Source organism: Pan paniscus, chromosome X (assembly GCF_029289425.2).
Source record: "Pan paniscus chromosome X, NHGRI_mPanPan1-v2.0_pri, whole genome shotgun sequence".
In the NCBI taxonomy this organism is placed as follows: domain Eukaryota; kingdom Metazoa; phylum Chordata; class Mammalia; order Primates; family Hominidae; genus Pan; species Pan paniscus.
The window spans coordinates 38,045,343-38,064,298 of NC_073272.2; the positions used below are offsets into that span (position 1 = coordinate 38,045,343).

Genomic DNA, 18,956 nt, shown 5'->3' on the forward strand with positions numbered 1-18,956 from the left:
GAAAAAGTTATATTTTTATGAGAGATTTTGAAATTTAATACTATAATGTCTTGTGTTTTAGATTGGACAATTAATATATGTTGCGGAAGGAAAAGGTATGACCCCCTTGCCTTCCAGTTGCCTTCCAATGAATACTTCTTCAAGTCCAGTTTATTACAGCAGTACACGAGAAGAAGGTAGAGTACACATGTGTTTTATTTCATTTATAATGTTGAAGAATGGACTTTTCCTCATATAGTTACCTAAGCATACTCATAGCAAGCTTCTCTTCTGTGTGTTTAGATTTCGAAAGGGCTTCTTTTAACTTTATTATATCAGTATCCATGAAATAGAGCACCATTTTACCGATTAAAAAATTTCAATGGTGATTTTTTAAGTCTTCCTTTTCCAGTCTTAAGCTAAATATTGGAATTTGGCATACAAAATATTTACTTGGCAACACTTTCCATTTCTCAAATAATCTGGAAATTATTTTACTCTCAAAAAATCTACATAATGTTATATAACCTGGAATTTTACCCTGGCCTCCAGTTCTTGATTATTTTTCCTTAAGGAACTAAGCATTAAAATGTTGTCAGTGAAAGAAAATGGCAGTTCTTGGGAGTTTTTGACAGGTGTCTTTTTTTTTCACATTTATGTCTACTCTCCCCCTACCTATCACTGATAGGAGCACAATGGTCACTGAATTTTTGAGCATGTTGATGATGTTTATATGGACCAGTCATTTGACTAGATCTCTTAGAGAATACCAATAATCTTTAATTCCTGAAAACTTGCTCTTTAATTACTGAATTAGAACTAATAGACATGTGCTATGCATTTATTTTTACTCTGTTTCATAATGACCATAACTGCAATTTTATATTTCAAACCTCCCAAGTCCATCCTGGATGACAATGTCAAGGGCATAAATGTTCATTGTATTCATTAATATTTTTTTTCTTCCTCCAGGGCCTAATAAGAAATATCCAGTTCTGTATTTGAAATGCAAACCCTATCAAATCCTGTATGTGGACCTTAAATTGCCAATGACTAATGAAGCCAAGGAAAAGGCTTTGGCTTTTGCAGCACAGCAACAGATGTCGAGTATTGAGTATGAGCGAAGGTTGATCACAGGCACTCTAGAGAGCAGTAGTATCCGTGTGGCCATCGCCCTCCTGGGACTGACGAAGATCGAGGTGGGAATGGAGTAATAGATGATTCACTTCAATTACTCTCTCTTTAAAAGTACACAGAGTTACAGAGCTGTTACTATTTAAAATATTATTTTGATTAAATAACATTTTTAGAAGGAAAAGTAGTGAGTACTGAAGGACAGCTCAGTTGTCATTTTTTCCTTTATACCTCGTTAAATAATGAATCTGAAACAAAGCATTCTACTATGTAATTTAAGGCATTACAATGTAGTCATTAATTCACAGTAGTTTTCACTTCTATTTGCACATTAGAGTGCCCTGGAGAACTTAAAATAATGCCCATACCCAGGCCCCACTCAAGAAAAATTAAATATGAATCACTAGGAGGGGGTGGGTAGGAATATGTTCTAAAAGTTGCCCAGGGTATTTTGCTGTGTAGCCAGGTAGAATCATCTCTGGTGTCAGATAGCCAGGCTGAGAATTCAGACTCTAACACTGTCTAGCTGTGTGACTGTAGGCTGGTTATTTAAACCTCCTCAAGCCTAAATTTTTATATTTTTTTATATGGAGATATTGGTAATTTGTAAAAACTGAAATAAGTATGCATAAAATGCTTACCTCGTATATATAATAAGTGCACTCTTTATGCATGATATTGAGGTACTTATTACTACCCTATAGTAATAGTACACTACTATTACTATTAACTATTGCTATAGACTCTATCATTACAGCTTAAAATAAGGTACAATCTATTTTTATGATTGGAATTAGGTACAATCTATTCTCACAGAGCAACCAAAGCGATTGTTGTAAACGCAAGCCTGCTCATGTTGCTCCTGTGTGCATATTCTTCTACTGGCTTTCCAGCTAATGTTTGTTAAAAGCCCATATCCTTTGGATGATCTGCATGACCCGTCATGTAGGAGTCCATCAGTTCCTCTTCCTTCCCTCATCTCACCTTTTCTACTGGAGTCCATTCTCTAAGGCCACTCCCTCAGCACATGCCTAGTTGCTTTGCTTCAAACATGCCAGGTGTCTTCCCCATGGCCTTTGAACTTTCTCTGTTACTTTTCCCTACACATTAGTGGGCTACCTCTCTCAGTTACTTCAGGTGTCTGTTAAAGTGCTCTTACTGGCCAGGCGTGGTGTCTCACGCCTGTAATCCCAGCACTTTGGGAGGCCAAGGCAGGTGGATTACCTGAGGTCAGGAGTTCAAGACCAGCCTGACCAATATGAAACCTGGTCTTCACTAAAAATACAAAAAACTTAGCCTAGTGTGGAGGCATGCACCTGTAATCCCAGCTACTTGGGAGGCCGAGACAGGAGAATTGCTTGAACTTGGGAGGTGGAGGTTGCAGTGAGCTGAGATCACACCATTGCACTCCAGCCCTGGCAACAAGAGTGAAACTCCTTCTCAAAAAAAAAAAAGAGAAAGAAAAAAAGCTATAAATGAGGTTTTGTTTTAGCAACTTACACACATTTTTATATACATTTTTCTTTCTTAAGATTTATCTTCAGTTATATATATCAAAATACTTGGCATTGTAGAAATTATTTATTTTTTTATTTGTCAGAATGCTAGAATCAATACAGCCTAATCCCAGATTTCTAACAATTGGTGATGATATTTTTAAATGACCTGGATTTTGAATTTCTGATTGGCTCAAAAAATGTTAAATCCTGAGGCTTTGATACTTTCTTGACTGTACCGTGCTTCTAAGAAGTTGATGGTTTTCTTTAGCTCAAACCAAACCACTTCTTTCTGATATAGAACAATAGATTTCAGAAGGTTTATGTTCAACTTTCAGTACACTATTACATTAAAATTTTTCAATTAGTGGCTATTTCAAAATTTAAGCCTGTCATAATGCCCTCCCATTTTCTTTTTCAATTCATTTTCTTCATTATTACCTCTTGTCAAAACATTTTATTTAAATTACAAATGGTTGAGAGGGGTGTTATTTTGTCCATGACTAGCCTTTTCATTGTGTGTGCATATATATAGTTTCTTTCTCCTTCTTCCTTTAGCTTTTTCCTTGGAACTCAGCATATGTGTTTATTATTACATTTAATAAATTATGTTTTTATTGGATTTACTTTTATGTTTAACTGTTTCTCCTGTCAGATTGTGAAATCCTAGAATCTTAAGAACTTTTCTCACGTGTTTTGGTCTATCCTTTGACATCTTATGCATGATATGAGCCTTGTCGTTGTTTAATTGAATTGAAAATATGCCTAAAGAAACAAAAGTCACTTTTAACTTGCTTCACTTACACTTAGAGACCTGGGCTTATATTAAGTGTCCACTTTACGAAGAATAGTATTGAACTACATTTTGTCTAGAGGAGCATATGCATGGAGGTGAGTTGTTGTAACCCCCATTATATGAGTAATCATTGAGGAACTAAAAATAACAAACCTAGGTAAGAGAGTTTTTGAACATCTGTGGAGAGGTGGGACCCAGTTATTTTTATAAATTCACAAAATTGTCTTTAGTGAAATAGGAGGCCTCAGTCTGTGCTACTAATGAGAATGTATCTGATGATGAGCATTTTTTCATGTGTTTTTTGGCTGCATAAATGTCTTCTTTTGAGAAGTGTCTGTTCATATCCTTCGCCCACTTTTTGATGGGGTTGTTTGTTTTTTCTTGTAAATTTGTTTGAGTTCATTGTAGATTCTGGATATTAGCCCTTTGTCAGATGAGTAGGTTGCAAAAATTTTCTCCCATTCTGTAGGTTGCCTGTTCACTCTGACGGTGGTTTCTTTTGCTGTGCAGAAGCTCTTGAGTTTAATTAGATCCCATTTGTCAATTTTGGCTTTTGTTGCCATTGCTTGGAAACCATCATTCTCAGCAAACTATCGCAAGGACAAAAAACCAAACACCGCATGTTCTCACTCATAGGTGGGAATTGAACAATGAGAACACATGGACACAGGAAGGGGAACATCACACACCAGGGACTGTTGTGGGGTTGGGGGAGGGGGAGGGATAGCATTAGGAGACATACCTAATGCTAAATGACGAGTTAATGGGTGCAGCACACCAACATGGCACATGTATACATATGTAACAAACCTGCATGTTGTGCACATGTACCCTAAAACTTAAAGTATAATAATAAAAACAAAAGAATGTATCTGATATATCTGATGGGTAGATATGAAGGAGTACAGGTTTCAACTAAAGGAGAAAAGCACTTTCTCAAATGCTGGTCAGCGGTGGAATAGTTTCCTCTTAAGGCAATGAATTTCTCAACACTGAAAGCATTAGCACGGGGGACATTGGTCATCTCTCAATAAAAGAGGACTCCACTGGTTTTCTGAAATGTGTTTGTACTGTTTTCCACCAATTAAATAAAAATAATGAAATAATCAAATTCTATCCTTGATGGATTTTTTTTCCCAAAGGTATAGTCTAAATACATAATGCTGTCTTTTGTGTTTTGGGGGTGAAAGTTAAGAAAATTACATTCTAATTTTACTGTTTGTTCACAGACTCTTATGCTCTTTCGTATCTCAAAGTTGAGGAAGCCTAAGACCGTTTCATACACAACAGAAGTGAGCCTTCCAGAGTATTTTTATATCCCTGAGAAAATCTCCATTCCTTGGATTCCAGAACCTCAAGTAATTAAACTGTCAAAAGCAAAAGGTAATCAGTGATGTGTGGCCTAAAAATCTAAGTGTTCCAGGAATGATGATGTATTCACTTCACAGTTGAGGCAAAAAGAGATTACACTTTTACTGACAAAGTGTTCATAATATAATTGAAGAGTTTCAGTGAAGTAAATTCCAATTATTGAATGATGCTTTGCATTACATATAATCAACATATTACATCACAGTAATCGAAATTATGTACTGAATTTGGGTGCTAAATTACTGGTACTGAAACTTACAGGCTTATAAATTTGTTAAAGAGTGGTAATCTGATAAAGATAATAAGTGCACTTTGAGGAAGGTGAGCTCTTGCTTTGAGAGTGAACTTGGTTATGGAAGTTGTGCTGAAGTTGAGGCTTAGGCTGGCTCTAAAAGAAAGGAAAAATGTTGATGGCTAGAGGTTATCAGAGGAGAAGAATGTGTTATTTGTGAGTAACTTATCTTTGATCTGGAGCAGGATTTTTATTGAATACTGTACTTATTTTTGATCTCCTGGTGCCCCTTTATTCTGTTGCCATTATCAATAAGGTTTAATCCAAATTTAATATGAATATTGATATACTAGCATTACTAAATACAAGTGATAAGACATAAACAAGTGACTAAATATTTTTAACTATTCAAAATTACCTTTCTTTTTCATTTCAGTTCTTTTCAAACAACTGGATAATAGTAAGAATGTAATTTATTCACTAAGGCTATTCCTAGAATGTTCCACAATTCCAGTATCATGGATTCTCACTTATGCTTTTGCTAAATTTGGTTTTGTTAAATCTTCATTTGTCATTCTAGTATGGATTTGTGTTGGCTACAAAATATTTGTAAGCCTGAAAGGGTGATTACAACTTATAAATTACAAGATAGTCTGTTTACTTTCCCTCCCTAGGAGAACTGAGATCCCAGACTCAAATGCTAAGTGGCCATGCAAATAACAAGGAATTAAGAGTTAGGTCTGGTCTAAGGTAATAGGGATGATAGATCCTATGGTGAACTAGAGAGTAGATGCCCTGTCTAAACATTCACATTCAAAAAGTAAAAATAAAAATAACCTGAGCCAGCCAAACAACTACGGAGGGATATTTGGCTTACCAGCAATAAGTTTGAAACCCTTCATCGTAAGTCTTTATCTTATTAAAATCTTTATTAACTCAGCTTTTCAATGTGCTATTAGAATTTTAAATGGATAACTTGTTTTAGTAACTTTTTAATCCCTTTTGAGATAACTGGATAAAGCTGCATCTACTTTAAAACACAGAGAGGATTGTGAATGTATTTATTCAGCCATTCGTTCATCGACAATGTTGAGCATCAATTCCCCTAGGCAAAAAGATAAAAATTGCCTTATTCTTTCCTTTGGTGGACTCACAGATAAGTAGCTCTTATAATACAATGAGATAAGTGTTATATATAGACACATATAGAATGTGTTTATAAATAAAATTAAGAATTAATTCAGGTGACTATATAGGATAATTCAAATGTTAAAGCATTTCACTTTGAGAAAATGTATAACCAAGGATACACAGCATAGAATTGACTTAAAACTCGAAGTATAGCCTTATTAAACACTCATGAAGACTGTGTCATATTTAAATAGTTTTTAAGTTATCTACATTTAAAAATCTGTTCAGATATTTTTCTAAGGCTGATTTTTTCTTTCATATCAATTATTAATTATCCATTTTGGTAAGATGATTACTGTCAAAATATGAAAAAATAAAATGGCAAACAATTTTGAATTATCATTAATAAAACGTTTTAAATGTAGTTGGGCTATCATGGTTTATGTGAACTCGATTTTCTGTGCAGCTGAGATTATAAAGGGATCTTTTCATCCTATGTTTCTGTTTTCACTGCCTTAAACAGGCACTTAAATGAAGTAAGTTTAAGAAGAAAGATATTAGGAAACTTTCAAAAATAGGATATTATAACTCAGGATAGTAACAAATGAAATAAAAGGCATGCCCTAAACTCTGTGCATTCTGCTGTTCAGAGGTGGACTTGAATAATGAAAAGGAATGGGATGCAAGCATTGTAATTTTAATAAATGGAATTCTATTAGAATTTGTGCCTTAGAAGATTAGAGTTATGTGTTTAGAAAACATATTTTTATGGTATAAACTGATTTTAGGAGAATAAACAAGCAAATTTCTGATAATAAATATGGCAATATTGAAACAAAACTTTTTTTTTTTCTTTTGGTGTCATGGAGAAAGAAACAAATGACAAGAATTTATCTGGAGAACCAGGGATAGCCCAGTGTTCCCCTAACTGCAGAAGACAGGTAGAAGTAGGGCCATATTTATGATCACTTGAAGTTCTAAACTCATCAAAAGAAGCTAGTTTTAAGGTATTAAAAAAGTGGCTTTCTTTCCTCTCACATTAATGTTGTCAATCAGTCTTTACTGAAACATTTAGTGATTTTAGGGACGGATTTACTGTGATACCAAAGGAGCAGAAGCTTTATGATTTTTTACTTTTTTGACCCCCTTTCCTAGTCCCTGTACCTACTTTTATATTTCTAATTTTACATTATTGCTCTTTTGGAAGGCCCCTCCCACAAATTGTGACAACCTCATGCATCACAAAACTCAGAATTGAACCTGGGTGTAGATATTGACTTACAATCCCTTCTACATGTGGTTCCTGGGATGTTGAAATTTATGGACAGGCAGAGCTTTATTGGCCTTAAATTGCTAGCATAGCTAAGCAGGAGACCTGCTATGTTTCCACTAGCAATTATCCAAATCACTTCCCCAATATACAGAGTCCTATATGAGCAATATTTGCCAAAGCACTCAAACAAAATGCTCCGGGCTGGTTTTGCTGATCAATTAATATGGAGCTCAAAACCCTCATTCCTAAGTGTTAATGACTTCAGTTTCTAGTATTTTGTATCGCTGTAATTTCTTCTGCTCCTTCTCTCTTGGGAGAAGAAGAAGAAATTAGATTAATTCAAAATATTGATCTAAATATTGATCTTCTAATGTGACAGACATGTTAGAAGAGCATATTGTAGGAGCACTGTTATCCTTCTGTCCCTTCTCCCACCTAATTCTAATTTCCCTAATTTTAAAATATTCACTAATAATTAGCAGTTAAATTGGTGGCTGAAATACCAGTAAATCATCCATGACAACTTTTAATGTGTAACGTAATTGTAAATATGTAGAAAATATTTATTATCAATAACTAATACTATATGTACAGTCATCCCTCAGTATGCACAGGGGATTTGTTCCAGAACCACCCGTGTATACTCAAATCCACTCATACTCAAGTCCCACAATGGATCTCGGGGAACTCACTGATAAGAAAACTCAGCCCTGGGTATACACGGGTTCACGGCCCACAGACACTGTATTTTCTGTCTACATTTGGTTGAAAAAAAATCTGCATGTAAGTGCACCCATACAGTTCAAATACGTGTTGTTCAATGGTCAACTGCAGTTCTCATTTTACGAAGATTAAATACATTAATAGCTAAATTACTCTTCAGCCTCAAAATATAATTGAAAAATTGTGAAAAAATGAAACTAAATTAATCCTTAAAACTTATAAAATAGGCGAGGTGCGGTGACTCATGCCTGTAATCCCAGCACTTTGGGAGGCCGAGATGGGTGGATCACCTGAAGTCAGGAGTTTGAGACCAGTGTGGCCAACATGGTGAAACCCCGTCTCTACTAAAAATACAAAAATTAGCCTGGCATGATGGCGGGTGCCTGTAATCCCAGCAACTTGGGAGGCTGAGGCAGGAGAATTGCTGGAACCTGGGAGGCGGAGTTTGCAGTGAGCCGAGATCACACCATTGCACTTCAGCCTGGGCGACGAGAGAAACTCTGTCCCCCCAAAAATAAAAACAAACAAACAAAAAAACCAAAAAACTTATGAAATATACTTTGTAAATAAACTCTACATCTCTGTGTTATATGGAATAACCACAAATACATTTCAAACAGGATAAAAAATAAATTTTATTTAACAGAATATCAAATTAAATGCTAGTTTTAGTGATGTAAGCTGACTTTAATTGGAACAAATCTATTATACTTTATTGTTAGCATTGCCAAAACTTACCTAATATTAAAAGTATGAGTCAGTTAATTTTTCTCAAAATAACAAGGGTTAAGCTTGTGTTATTATATTCATCACATTAGTTTTTGGCAAAAACTCTTCAAATTTGCAAAACAAATTTAAAATTGAATTTCTTTAACTCACTTAGAAATATAATTTATATGTATCTTTCAGAGAGGATTGCCACAATTGTAAAGCATCCTGTCCAATTGTAGTCTATATAAGAATGTGATTAGATTCTGGAAGAAAATCAGTAACCCATATACTACATTTAAATCTTATAAGATCAAAAAATAAATTTTTTAGCAAACCCAAATTGGCAAGAGCAAGGAAATGACAACTCTGTTTTTGGTCTTTAAATGTAAATTTAATTATAAATATAATAAATTTTATTATAGTCTATCTTCCTAGAAGAGTTGCAAAAATAACCATAAAGGATACTTGTCATTTGAATTTACATCAAGTAAAAAATAAAAGGATATTCACCTGTGCTCACACTCAGATCTCTAATCCTCTATTTATGTGTTTTGATTTTAAGGTTTGTTGAGATATCTTTCACATACCATACAATTCACAAATTTAAAGTGTACAATTCAATAGTTTTCAGTATATTTATAAATATGTGTAGTCATTAACAAAGTCAATTTTAGAACACTTTTATGGTCTCAAAAAAAACCCAGTACTCTTTAGATACCATGCCCCTCCATCCTCCACCATCCCATCAGCCTTAAGCAGTCACTAATCTAATGTCTATCTCTATAGAAGTGCCTATTTTGGAGATCTCATGTAAAATGAATCGTATGTTACATTTTCTGACTGGCTTCTTCACGTAGCAGTATGCCATTTCTAGTAATGATCAAATAATATTCCATTTTGTGACTATGCCCTACTTTGTTTATCCATTCATCAGTTAATGGACATTTGGGTTGTTTCTACCTTTTAGCTACCATGAATAATGCTGCTGTCAACATTTGTGTACAAGGTTTTATGCAGACATATGTTTCTATTTATCTTGGGTATACATCTGTGAGTAGAAGGGTTGAATCATATGGGTAACTCTATGTTTAACCATTTGAGAAACTGCCAAAATTTTTTCCAAAGTGGCTGAACCATCTTACATTCCCACCAACAGTGTATGAGGATTCTAATTATTCCACATCATAGGCAACACTTGTTATTGTCTGACTTCTTGATTCTAGCCATCCTAGTGAGCAGAAGTAGTGTCTCATTGAGGTTTTCATTGGCATTTTCCTGATGAATAATGATGTTGAGCACCTTCCCATGTGCTTATTTGCCATTTGTATACCTTATTTGTATAAATGTCTATTCGGATTTTTTACCCACTTTAAAAATTGAGTTGTCTTTTTATCATTGAGTTGCAAGTGTTCTTTCTATATTTCATATACAATATCTTATCAGATAGACATATGATTTGCAAGTATTTTCTCCCATTCTGTGAGTTGTCCTTTTACTCTCTTGATAGTATCCTTTGAAGCACAGGAGTTTTTTATTTCAATGAAGTCCAGTTTAACTGTTTTTGTTGTTCTTGTTGCTCTTGCTTTTGATCATATCTAAGAATCCATTGCCAAATGTGAGGTCATGAAGATTTATCCTTATCTTTCTTGTAAGACTTTTATAGCTTTAGTTCTCACATTTAGGTGTTTTATCCATTTTATGTTAATATCTGTATATCCTGTGAGAACTTCATTCCTTTGCATGTGGCTACCAAGTCGTCTTAGCAGCATTTGTTGAAAACACTACTCTTTCCACATTGAATGATCTTGGCACCTTTGTTGAAAATCAGTTGACCCTCTCACAGCCATTGCAGTACATTGATCTCCATAGAGACAGTGCCAGGGCAAGTGAGAGCCAGAAGGGCACTGGGCAATTCTGTGCCTCACTGAAGAAAAGTAACTAAACATGGGCAAAAGAGACCCTAAGAAGCCAAGAGGCAAAATGTCATCATATGCATTTTTTGTGCAAACTTATCAGGAGGAGCACAAGAAGAAACAACTAGATGCTTCAGTCAGTTTCTCAGAGTTTTCTAAGAACTGCTCAGAGAGGTGGAAGACCATGTCTGTTAAAGAGAAAGGAAAATTTGAAGACATGGCAAAGGCAGACAAGGCCTGTTATGAAAGAGAAATGAAAATATATCCCTACTTAAACGGGAGACAAAAAAGAAGTTCAAGGATCTCAATGCACCTAAGATGCCTCCTTCGGCCTTTTTTCTGTTCTGTTCTGAGTATCACCCAAAAATCAAAGGAGAACATCCTGTCCAGTCCACTAGTGATATTGTAAAGAAACTGGGAGGGATGTGGAATAACACTGCTGCAGATGAAAAGCAGCCTCATGAAAAGAAGGCTGTGAAGCTGAAGGAAAAATACAGAAAGGATATTGCTGCATATCAAGCTAAAGGAAAGCCTGATGCAGCAAAAAAAGGGAGTTGTAAAGGTTGAAAAAAGTAAGAAAAAGAAAGAAGAGGAGGAAGATGAAGAAGATGAAGATCAAGGGGAGGAAGAAGATGAAGATGATGATGATGAATAAGTTGGTTCTAGTGTAGTCTTTTTTTCTTGTCTATAAAGCATTTAATCCCCCTGTACACAGCTCCCTTCTTTTAAAGAAAAAAAATTGAAATGTAAGGCTGTGTAAGATTTGTTTTTTAACTGTACAGTGTCTTTTTTTTTGTATAGTTAACACACTACTGAATGTGTCTTTAGAAAGCCCTGTTCTGGTGGTATTTACAATAGCCACTAACCTTGCCAGGTAGAATATGGGGGTTGTAAATTGGCGTGGAAATTTAAATCAGATTCTCGTTAGTGCACAGCACAAATTAGTTATATATAGGGATGGTAGTTTTTTCTTCTTCAATTGTCTGTGATGCATCTAACACAAAATAATTGTTCTGTTAACTGAATATCTCTCTAATTGCAAAAAAGAAACAGTTTCAGCTGTTTTGTTGACATTCTGAATGCTTCTAAGTAAAAACAATTTTTGAAATAAAAAAATCAATTGACCATAGATACATAGTTTTTTTCTGTATTCTTTATTTTATCCCATTGGTCTACATGTCTGTCCTCATGCCAGTCCCAAACTGGTCTAATTACTATTGCTTTGTAGTAAGTTTTGAAATCAGAAAGTGTGAGTCCTTCAATATTTTTCTTTTTAACAAGATTATTTTGCTTATTCCAGACCCTTCCCAACCACAAATGGATTTTAGAATCTGCTTGTTGATTTATAAGAAGAAGCCTACGGGCCTTCTGATAAGTATTGCATTGATTCTGTAGATCAATTTGAGGAGGATTGTTATCTTAACAATATTGTCTTGAATCAGAAATTTGGAATTTTTTTTTATGTCTTTAGAAATTCTTTATTTTTTTAAATGGGTTTTATATTTCTCAGAGTATAAGTTTTACACTTTTTTTAGTTAAATATATTCCTATTTTATTCTTTTTGATAATATCTTAAAAGTAATTGCTTTCTTAATTTCATGCTAAATTATTCATTACAAATATATAGAAACACAATATTTTTGTATATTGAAAGTGTATCAGAGATAAGCAGAGCGAGATGGCAGAATACAAGCCTCCATTGATCATCCCCTCTGCAAGGACACCAATTTAAAAACTATACACAGCCAGGAGCAGTGGCTCATCATGCTTGTAATCTCAGCACTTTGGGAGGCCAAGGTGGGCGGATTGCTTGAGGCCAGGAGTTCAAGACCAGCCTGGCCAACATGGCGAAACCCCGTCTCTACTGAAAACACAAAAATTAGCTGGGCGTGGTGGCACAAGCCTGTGATCCCGGCTACTCCGGAGGCTGAAACACGAGAATTGCTTGAACCTGGGAGGCAGAGGTTGCAATGAGCCAGGATCATGCCACCGCATCGAAAGTGAGGTATGGAAACCTCCAACTATTATTATTATATATTATTATTAAAAAGCCTATTTCTCTCTTTAATTCTGTCAATGTGTTTTATATATTTGAGGATTACATTTTATGGTTATATATGTTTCTAATTGCTGTATCTTCTTAAATAATGGAACTTTCATCATTCTATAATGATGTCCTTTGGCTCTTTTAACATTTTTTGACTTAAAGCCCATTTATAATTGTAGTATAGCCACTCCAGCTCACTTTTGGTTGTTGTTTGCCAGTGGTCACCAACCCTGGATGTACATCAGTGGTACCTGGGTACCTGCAACAAAATACATATTCCAGGCCCAACTCTAGGCCTACTGAATTATCCTCAGTTTGGAAGGAGTCTAGAAACCTATATTATCAAAATTCTCCCTGCCCAGATCACTTGTGTAGTTAATCCATGTATTAGAATAAATTGGGGAACCACCACTTGCACAGCATAATGCCACCATGGTACAACATCTCCATTTGTAAAAGGGAGAATGTTAGGCCCAGGAAATTTAAGTGTCTTCACAGACCATGTAGGAGATCACATCAAGTCTCCTGAGTAAGCATTCAAGTCTACTAAGTAATTAGAGTAAGTACACTGAGTAAGCCTGCTAAGTCTTCCTCTATTCTGTTTCCATTATGTTATGCTGCACAAAATGTGAAATCACAATGCTGTTTATTCTTACTCTAGTAATTGTCTTAGTTTGAGTCCCCTAGAAAATAAAACCTTAAGCAATAATTAAATACGAATACTTTATTTGGGAGATGCAAATTCAGGGCACTGAGAGTGGAAAAATAAAAATAGAAACAAGGAAGGGAAGGATGGGAGGTAAAGCAATGCATGATACATGAGCCGTTGCCTCAGTATCCACAACTTACCTCTGTGAATACAATCATGCATGGCTTAACAAAGGGGATACATTCTGAGAAATACCTTGTTAGGTGGTTTCATCTTTGTACGAACATCACAGTGTACTTACACCAACCTAGATGGTATAGCCTACTAATCACCTAGGCTATATGGTACAACCTGTTGCTCTGAGGCTACAAACCTGCACACCAAGTTACTGTACCAAATACTGTAAGCAATTGTAACACACTGCTAAGTATTTGTGTAGCTAAACATATCTAAACCTAGAAAAGGTACAGTACAAATGGGGTATAAAATATTTTAAAAAAGATATACCTGTACAGGATACTTACCATATATGGAACTTATAGGACTGGAAATTGCTCTAGGAGAGTCAGTGAATGAGTGGTGAGTGAATGTGAAGTCCTAGAAGATTACTGTACATTCCTGTAGACTTTATAAACACTGATACTTAGGCTACACTAAATTTATTTTTTTAATTTTATATAATAAATTAATCTTGGCTTACTATAACTTTTTTGCTTTATAAACTTCTTAGTATTTTTAAACTTGTTGACTCTTGTAATAAAACTTAGCTAAAACATATGTAGCTGTACAAAAATATTTTCTTTCTTTATATCCTTATTCTATAAACTTTTTTACTTTAAAGTTTATTTATTTATTTATTTTACTTCTTAAACTTCTTTGTTAAAAACTAAGACACAAGCACACACATTACCCTAGGCCTACACAGAGTCAGGATCATCAATATCACTATCTTCCACCTCCACATCTTGTCCCACACTGGAAGTTCTTTAGGAACAATAGCATGCATGGAGCTGTCATCTCCTATAATAACTATAATAACAATATTTTATTTTGGAATACCTCCTGAAGTAACTGCCTGAGACTATTTTACAGTTAATTTTTAGCAGTACACCCTAAAATAACAAGAAAAAGTATAGTATAATAAATACATAAATCAACAACACAGGCTGGTAATTATTTGCCATGGCAAATAAATTCTGGTAATTTATTACCATAAAGTTTTATGAACTGTACATAATTGTATGTGCTAGGCTTTTATACCACTTGGCAGCTCAGTAGGTTTGTTTACACCAGCATCACCACATAATATGCATTGCAGCAGGACATTATGACGTCACTAGGCAATAGGAATTCTTCATCTCCATTATAATCTTATGGGACCACCATCATATAGGCACTCAGTGGTTGACCAGATAGTGCATGACTGTATATGCATCAGATTGCTCAGCAGGTGTCTCTGCAAAGTACCCTTGAGCAATCAATGTGAGAGAGAAAAGAAAAGGAATTTTATCTGCATATTTACTTCCTTGTCTCCTGTTCCTGTTTGCTAAACTTTACTCCATGGCCCTAGCATTTAAGGTGGCATTCTCTAGCTAAGATGTCAAATTCCATGCTCTACCAAGGCAAAAGGAGCCTGAAACTGAGCATGGGGGCAGGTCTGCTTGGTTGTAAAGGAGCAGTCAAGGGGTTGGCTCTATTGCTTCTGATGCAAGATATAGGTCACCCCCAAGCAGAGGAACCTGGAAAAAAAGACAAGTGGCTGAGGTTGATGGAGGTGGTGGCAGCGAAGGAATTGGAGTAAGCACATAAAAAAATTGGAGGAGGCACATAAAATGTATCACATACAGAAATGTTGTCTGTTGGGATTCAATCAGAATGGTGGCAGAAATATTAGGGAAAGTTATAGGGAATAGTCACAAACCTTTTGGAAGGCCGAAAGGTTACATAGCTTGTAATAATTGAACAGGCTGAAGGCAGCTGGTGCTTACCTTAGAGCATTAGGTCATAGGGTAAATACTAGGGACAATAGAGGCTTCCCCAGTTAAGTCTGTTTACCCTACCTCCATTAACTAACCTTTGAGCCAGATGGCCCTCTCCGGGGGAGGTCAACTAGGGATGTTGCCCCCTAATGGTATTTATTTTAGACCATGGTACCTGAGTTTTAATCATTCTGAGAACTACTCTCTTAACCATGTTAATTATCCACAAGTGTGTTGACTGAGAGCTTCTGTTGTTAATTGTATATGAAATAAATGCCTGGAGTGCAAGCTGCTCAGGGCTGGCCGCAGTGACAAACCTCTCTTGGTGGGCAGGCGGTCAGACACTCAGCAGGACTGGCAAAATAGAATATCTGTGTGTCAGTGTACGTTTTATTCATCCATCATTTGGGTCAGGGTCTGCGGGCAGAGCCCCGCAGCTAATGCCCTCTTGTGAGAAGCAATACCTCAGTTGTAGTATTGTTATTTTAAAGAAGTCTACTAGTTACATTGTCAGTAGCATTAAATGTAGAAAATTTCTGATTTCTTTCTCTTCCCCCTACCATCCCTGTTGACATGTTCCATCCCAGGTCCTCAGCCAATTTCTATCTCAGGAGTGGGTTCCAGAGGCCCATCTGTGCTGACCACCAGTCTCCCATGTCCTACTTGCAGTCTAGTGAGTACCAGTCTGATGCTGGATCTGTTAGCCCTGGCTCCTCATTTACATTGTAACCACCCAGTGGGTTCTCCTTGCCTGCTGCCTAGACAGAGCCAATTTATCAAAACAGGGGAATTGTAATAGAGTTTAATTTATGCAGAGCTGGCTGTATGGGAGACTCGAGTTTTATTATTACTTAAATCAGTCTCCCCAAGAATTCAAGGATCAGAGTTTTTAAGGATAATTTTTCAGGTAGGGGCTGGAGAAGTGGGGATTGCTTATTGGTCAGGTTGGAGATGAAATCACAGAGGGTAAAAGCCATCCTCTTGAACTGAGTCAGTTCCTGGGTGGAGGCCACAAGACCAGATGAGCCAGTTTATCATCTGGCTCCTGGCAGCTGATCCATCCAGGATACAGGGTCTACAAAATATCTCAAGCACTGATCTTGGGCTTTACAATAGTGATGTTATCTCCAGGAGCAATTTGGGGAGGTTCAGACTCTTGCAGCCTCCAGCTGCATGACTCCTAAGCCATAATTTCTAATCTTTTGTTTAATGTGTTAGTTCTGTAAAGGCAGTCTCGTCCCCAGATAGGAAGGGGATTTGTTTTGGGAAAGAGCTGTTACCATCTTTGTTTCAAAGTTAAACTATAAACAGAGTTCCTCCCAAAGTTACTTTGGCTCATACCCAGGAATAAACAACAATGGCTTGGAGGTTAGAAGAAAGATGGACTCCATTGGATAAGATTTCTTTCACTGTCATTATTTTCTCAGTCGTAATTTTTGCAAAGGTGGTTTCAGCATGATCCTTCTTTGTGATACATTTATTTCTGTCATGTCTGTCCCAGCACTCAGGCATAGATTTCTACTTTATTTCTTAACAGCCTAGTTTGTTTCTGCCAGCTCCCTCCCTGGGTACTGGTACACTCTTCCTGCCATCCATCATTGTTCTGGATAGCCCTAGGCCCCTCAAATAGGAATCTTTCCCTCAACTTGGGATCCTGGGTCTTTAACTGTGGAATTGGCCTCTTTTATACCAGCCTTACCCATTTCTTCTTTTCTCTATGCGACTCCCCTTATTTTAAGCTTGCTTCTTACTTTAGATAACCCCAGTGATAACTGTTACTTGATGGATATGCCTTTCTCCTGCTGCCCTCCCATACCTATCTTCTTATAGTCAGAGTCTGTACTTTGTTTAGTTGCAAATATATGCCCTGTGTACTTTGTTTAGTTACAAATATATGTCCTACTAACATTTTGGTTTTCTGCCCAATCCAAATTCTTTCCTCCTACTCTGCATGCACCAAACTACAATGAGATTTGATTGTGTTCTATGTTATTTAAAAAAATACACTTTAAGTCAAATAATGTAACATAACCAATTCAACATAATTGTAATATCCAAGACTGCATATATTCTTTGTCCTTATAGTTTTAATTTATTTTCAGTTTGATAAATGACTCACTTTGCCTTTCATTGCTTTATATTTATAGACAGAGCTGGTAAGTTAAAAAAAGTGAACTTTAAAAAAGTTTCTTGTTCTTTCTGTTAGGTCTTCAGTGGTAAACATATGCTCTACAATTATATATTTAGGGAGGCATTTAATCAGAAATTTCAGTAGTCTTTTCCATTATTTTAAGTCCTAGAAAACATGCTGTTTATTGGCTTGCTAGCAGCACATTCATACTAATTTGCACACTTAGTAAATCAGTCTGCAAGAAATTAAAAATAAACTCTGTTCAAAACAGAGTTTATATTTAATACAGGACAATTAGAGAAAGTTTATGGTATTCAGAAATGAAAATGCAAAATACAAAGTTAATTTGCTGTCAGCAATCCCTTGCTTCTTTCCGTGTGGAGGGGTTAATTAGAAAGTGAAATCTTACATCAGTTGTTCTCTTTGGGTAATTTTGTTTTCTTAGAAAATTATAGAAAACTTACTATTTAAAATGCTATCAAGCTAGAACTCCTTGAAAGGTCCCCTCCTAATTTTTCATTAAATGACCCATGAAGGCCTACAGAAATCCGAATTCAACAGCAGCTAGCCATTTACATGTATCCTATGAGGAATTCCCAAAAATGACCACAACTGTAGGGGATTATGTGGAGGAACATCAATCTATCAATAATGTATAGAATCTCACATGAGATCTGGTAGTAGTGGTGGCAGAGATGGGAAGAGTCTACGTGAGTTGTGGTGCATTTTGTTGATGAAAAAGCCAAACTCTGTGAAATATTTAAAGAGGTTTATTCTGAGCCAATATGAGTGACCATAGACAGGAGAACAATCTCAGGAGGTCTTGAGAAAGTGCCTGAGATGGTCGAGTTACAGTTTGGTTTTATACATTTTAGGGAGACAAGTTACAGGGAAAGACATAAGGCAATACATGTAATGTGTACATTGGTTTGGCCTAGAAAAGTCAAACATCTCAATGTGAGGACAGGGAGGGCTTATTACAGTTATAGAAGGATTCAAAGGTATTCTCATTGGCAATTGGGTTAAAGAGTTAAGCTGAAGACTTGCAGTCCTGGAAATCTGCTTGGAAAGAAATGCTTGAGTTAAGATAAATGGAGTTGTGGAAGCCAAGGTTCTTGTTATGTAGATGAAGCCTCCGGATAGCAAGCATCAGAGACAATAGATGCTAAATGTCTTTTTTTCAGACCTTAGAAGGTATCAGATGCTTAGTTAATCTCTCCTGGATCAGGAAAGGCCTAGATGCATTAATGAAGATTCTCTACAGATACAAAATTACTCCCACAAAAGACAGAAGATTTGCAGGGCCATTTCAAAATATGTCAAAGACATGTATTTGGGGGTAAAATGATTTTATTTCATTCAGGGTTTGTTATTTGCCATGTGATGCTATA

At 35.9% G+C, this 18,956-nt stretch overlaps 1 protein-coding gene and 1 pseudogene across 1 annotated transcript in view; both read left to right on the plus strand.

The window, feature by feature from the left end:
- CFAP47 (cilia and flagella associated protein 47) overlaps positions 1-18,956 on the plus strand; it is a 467,323-nt gene that overhangs the window by 279,874 nt on the left and 168,493 nt on the right. Inside the window, exons 43-45 of the mRNA XM_003805971.5 lie at positions 62-176; positions 952-1,178; positions 4,635-4,788. Coding sequence (XP_003806019.4) covers positions 62-176; positions 952-1,178; positions 4,635-4,788 — 496 coding nt within the window. The remainder of the gene's footprint in view (positions 1-61; positions 177-951; positions 1,179-4,634; positions 4,789-18,956) is intronic.
- LOC100981458 (high mobility group protein B1-like) lies at positions 10,791-11,772 on the plus strand (annotated as a pseudogene).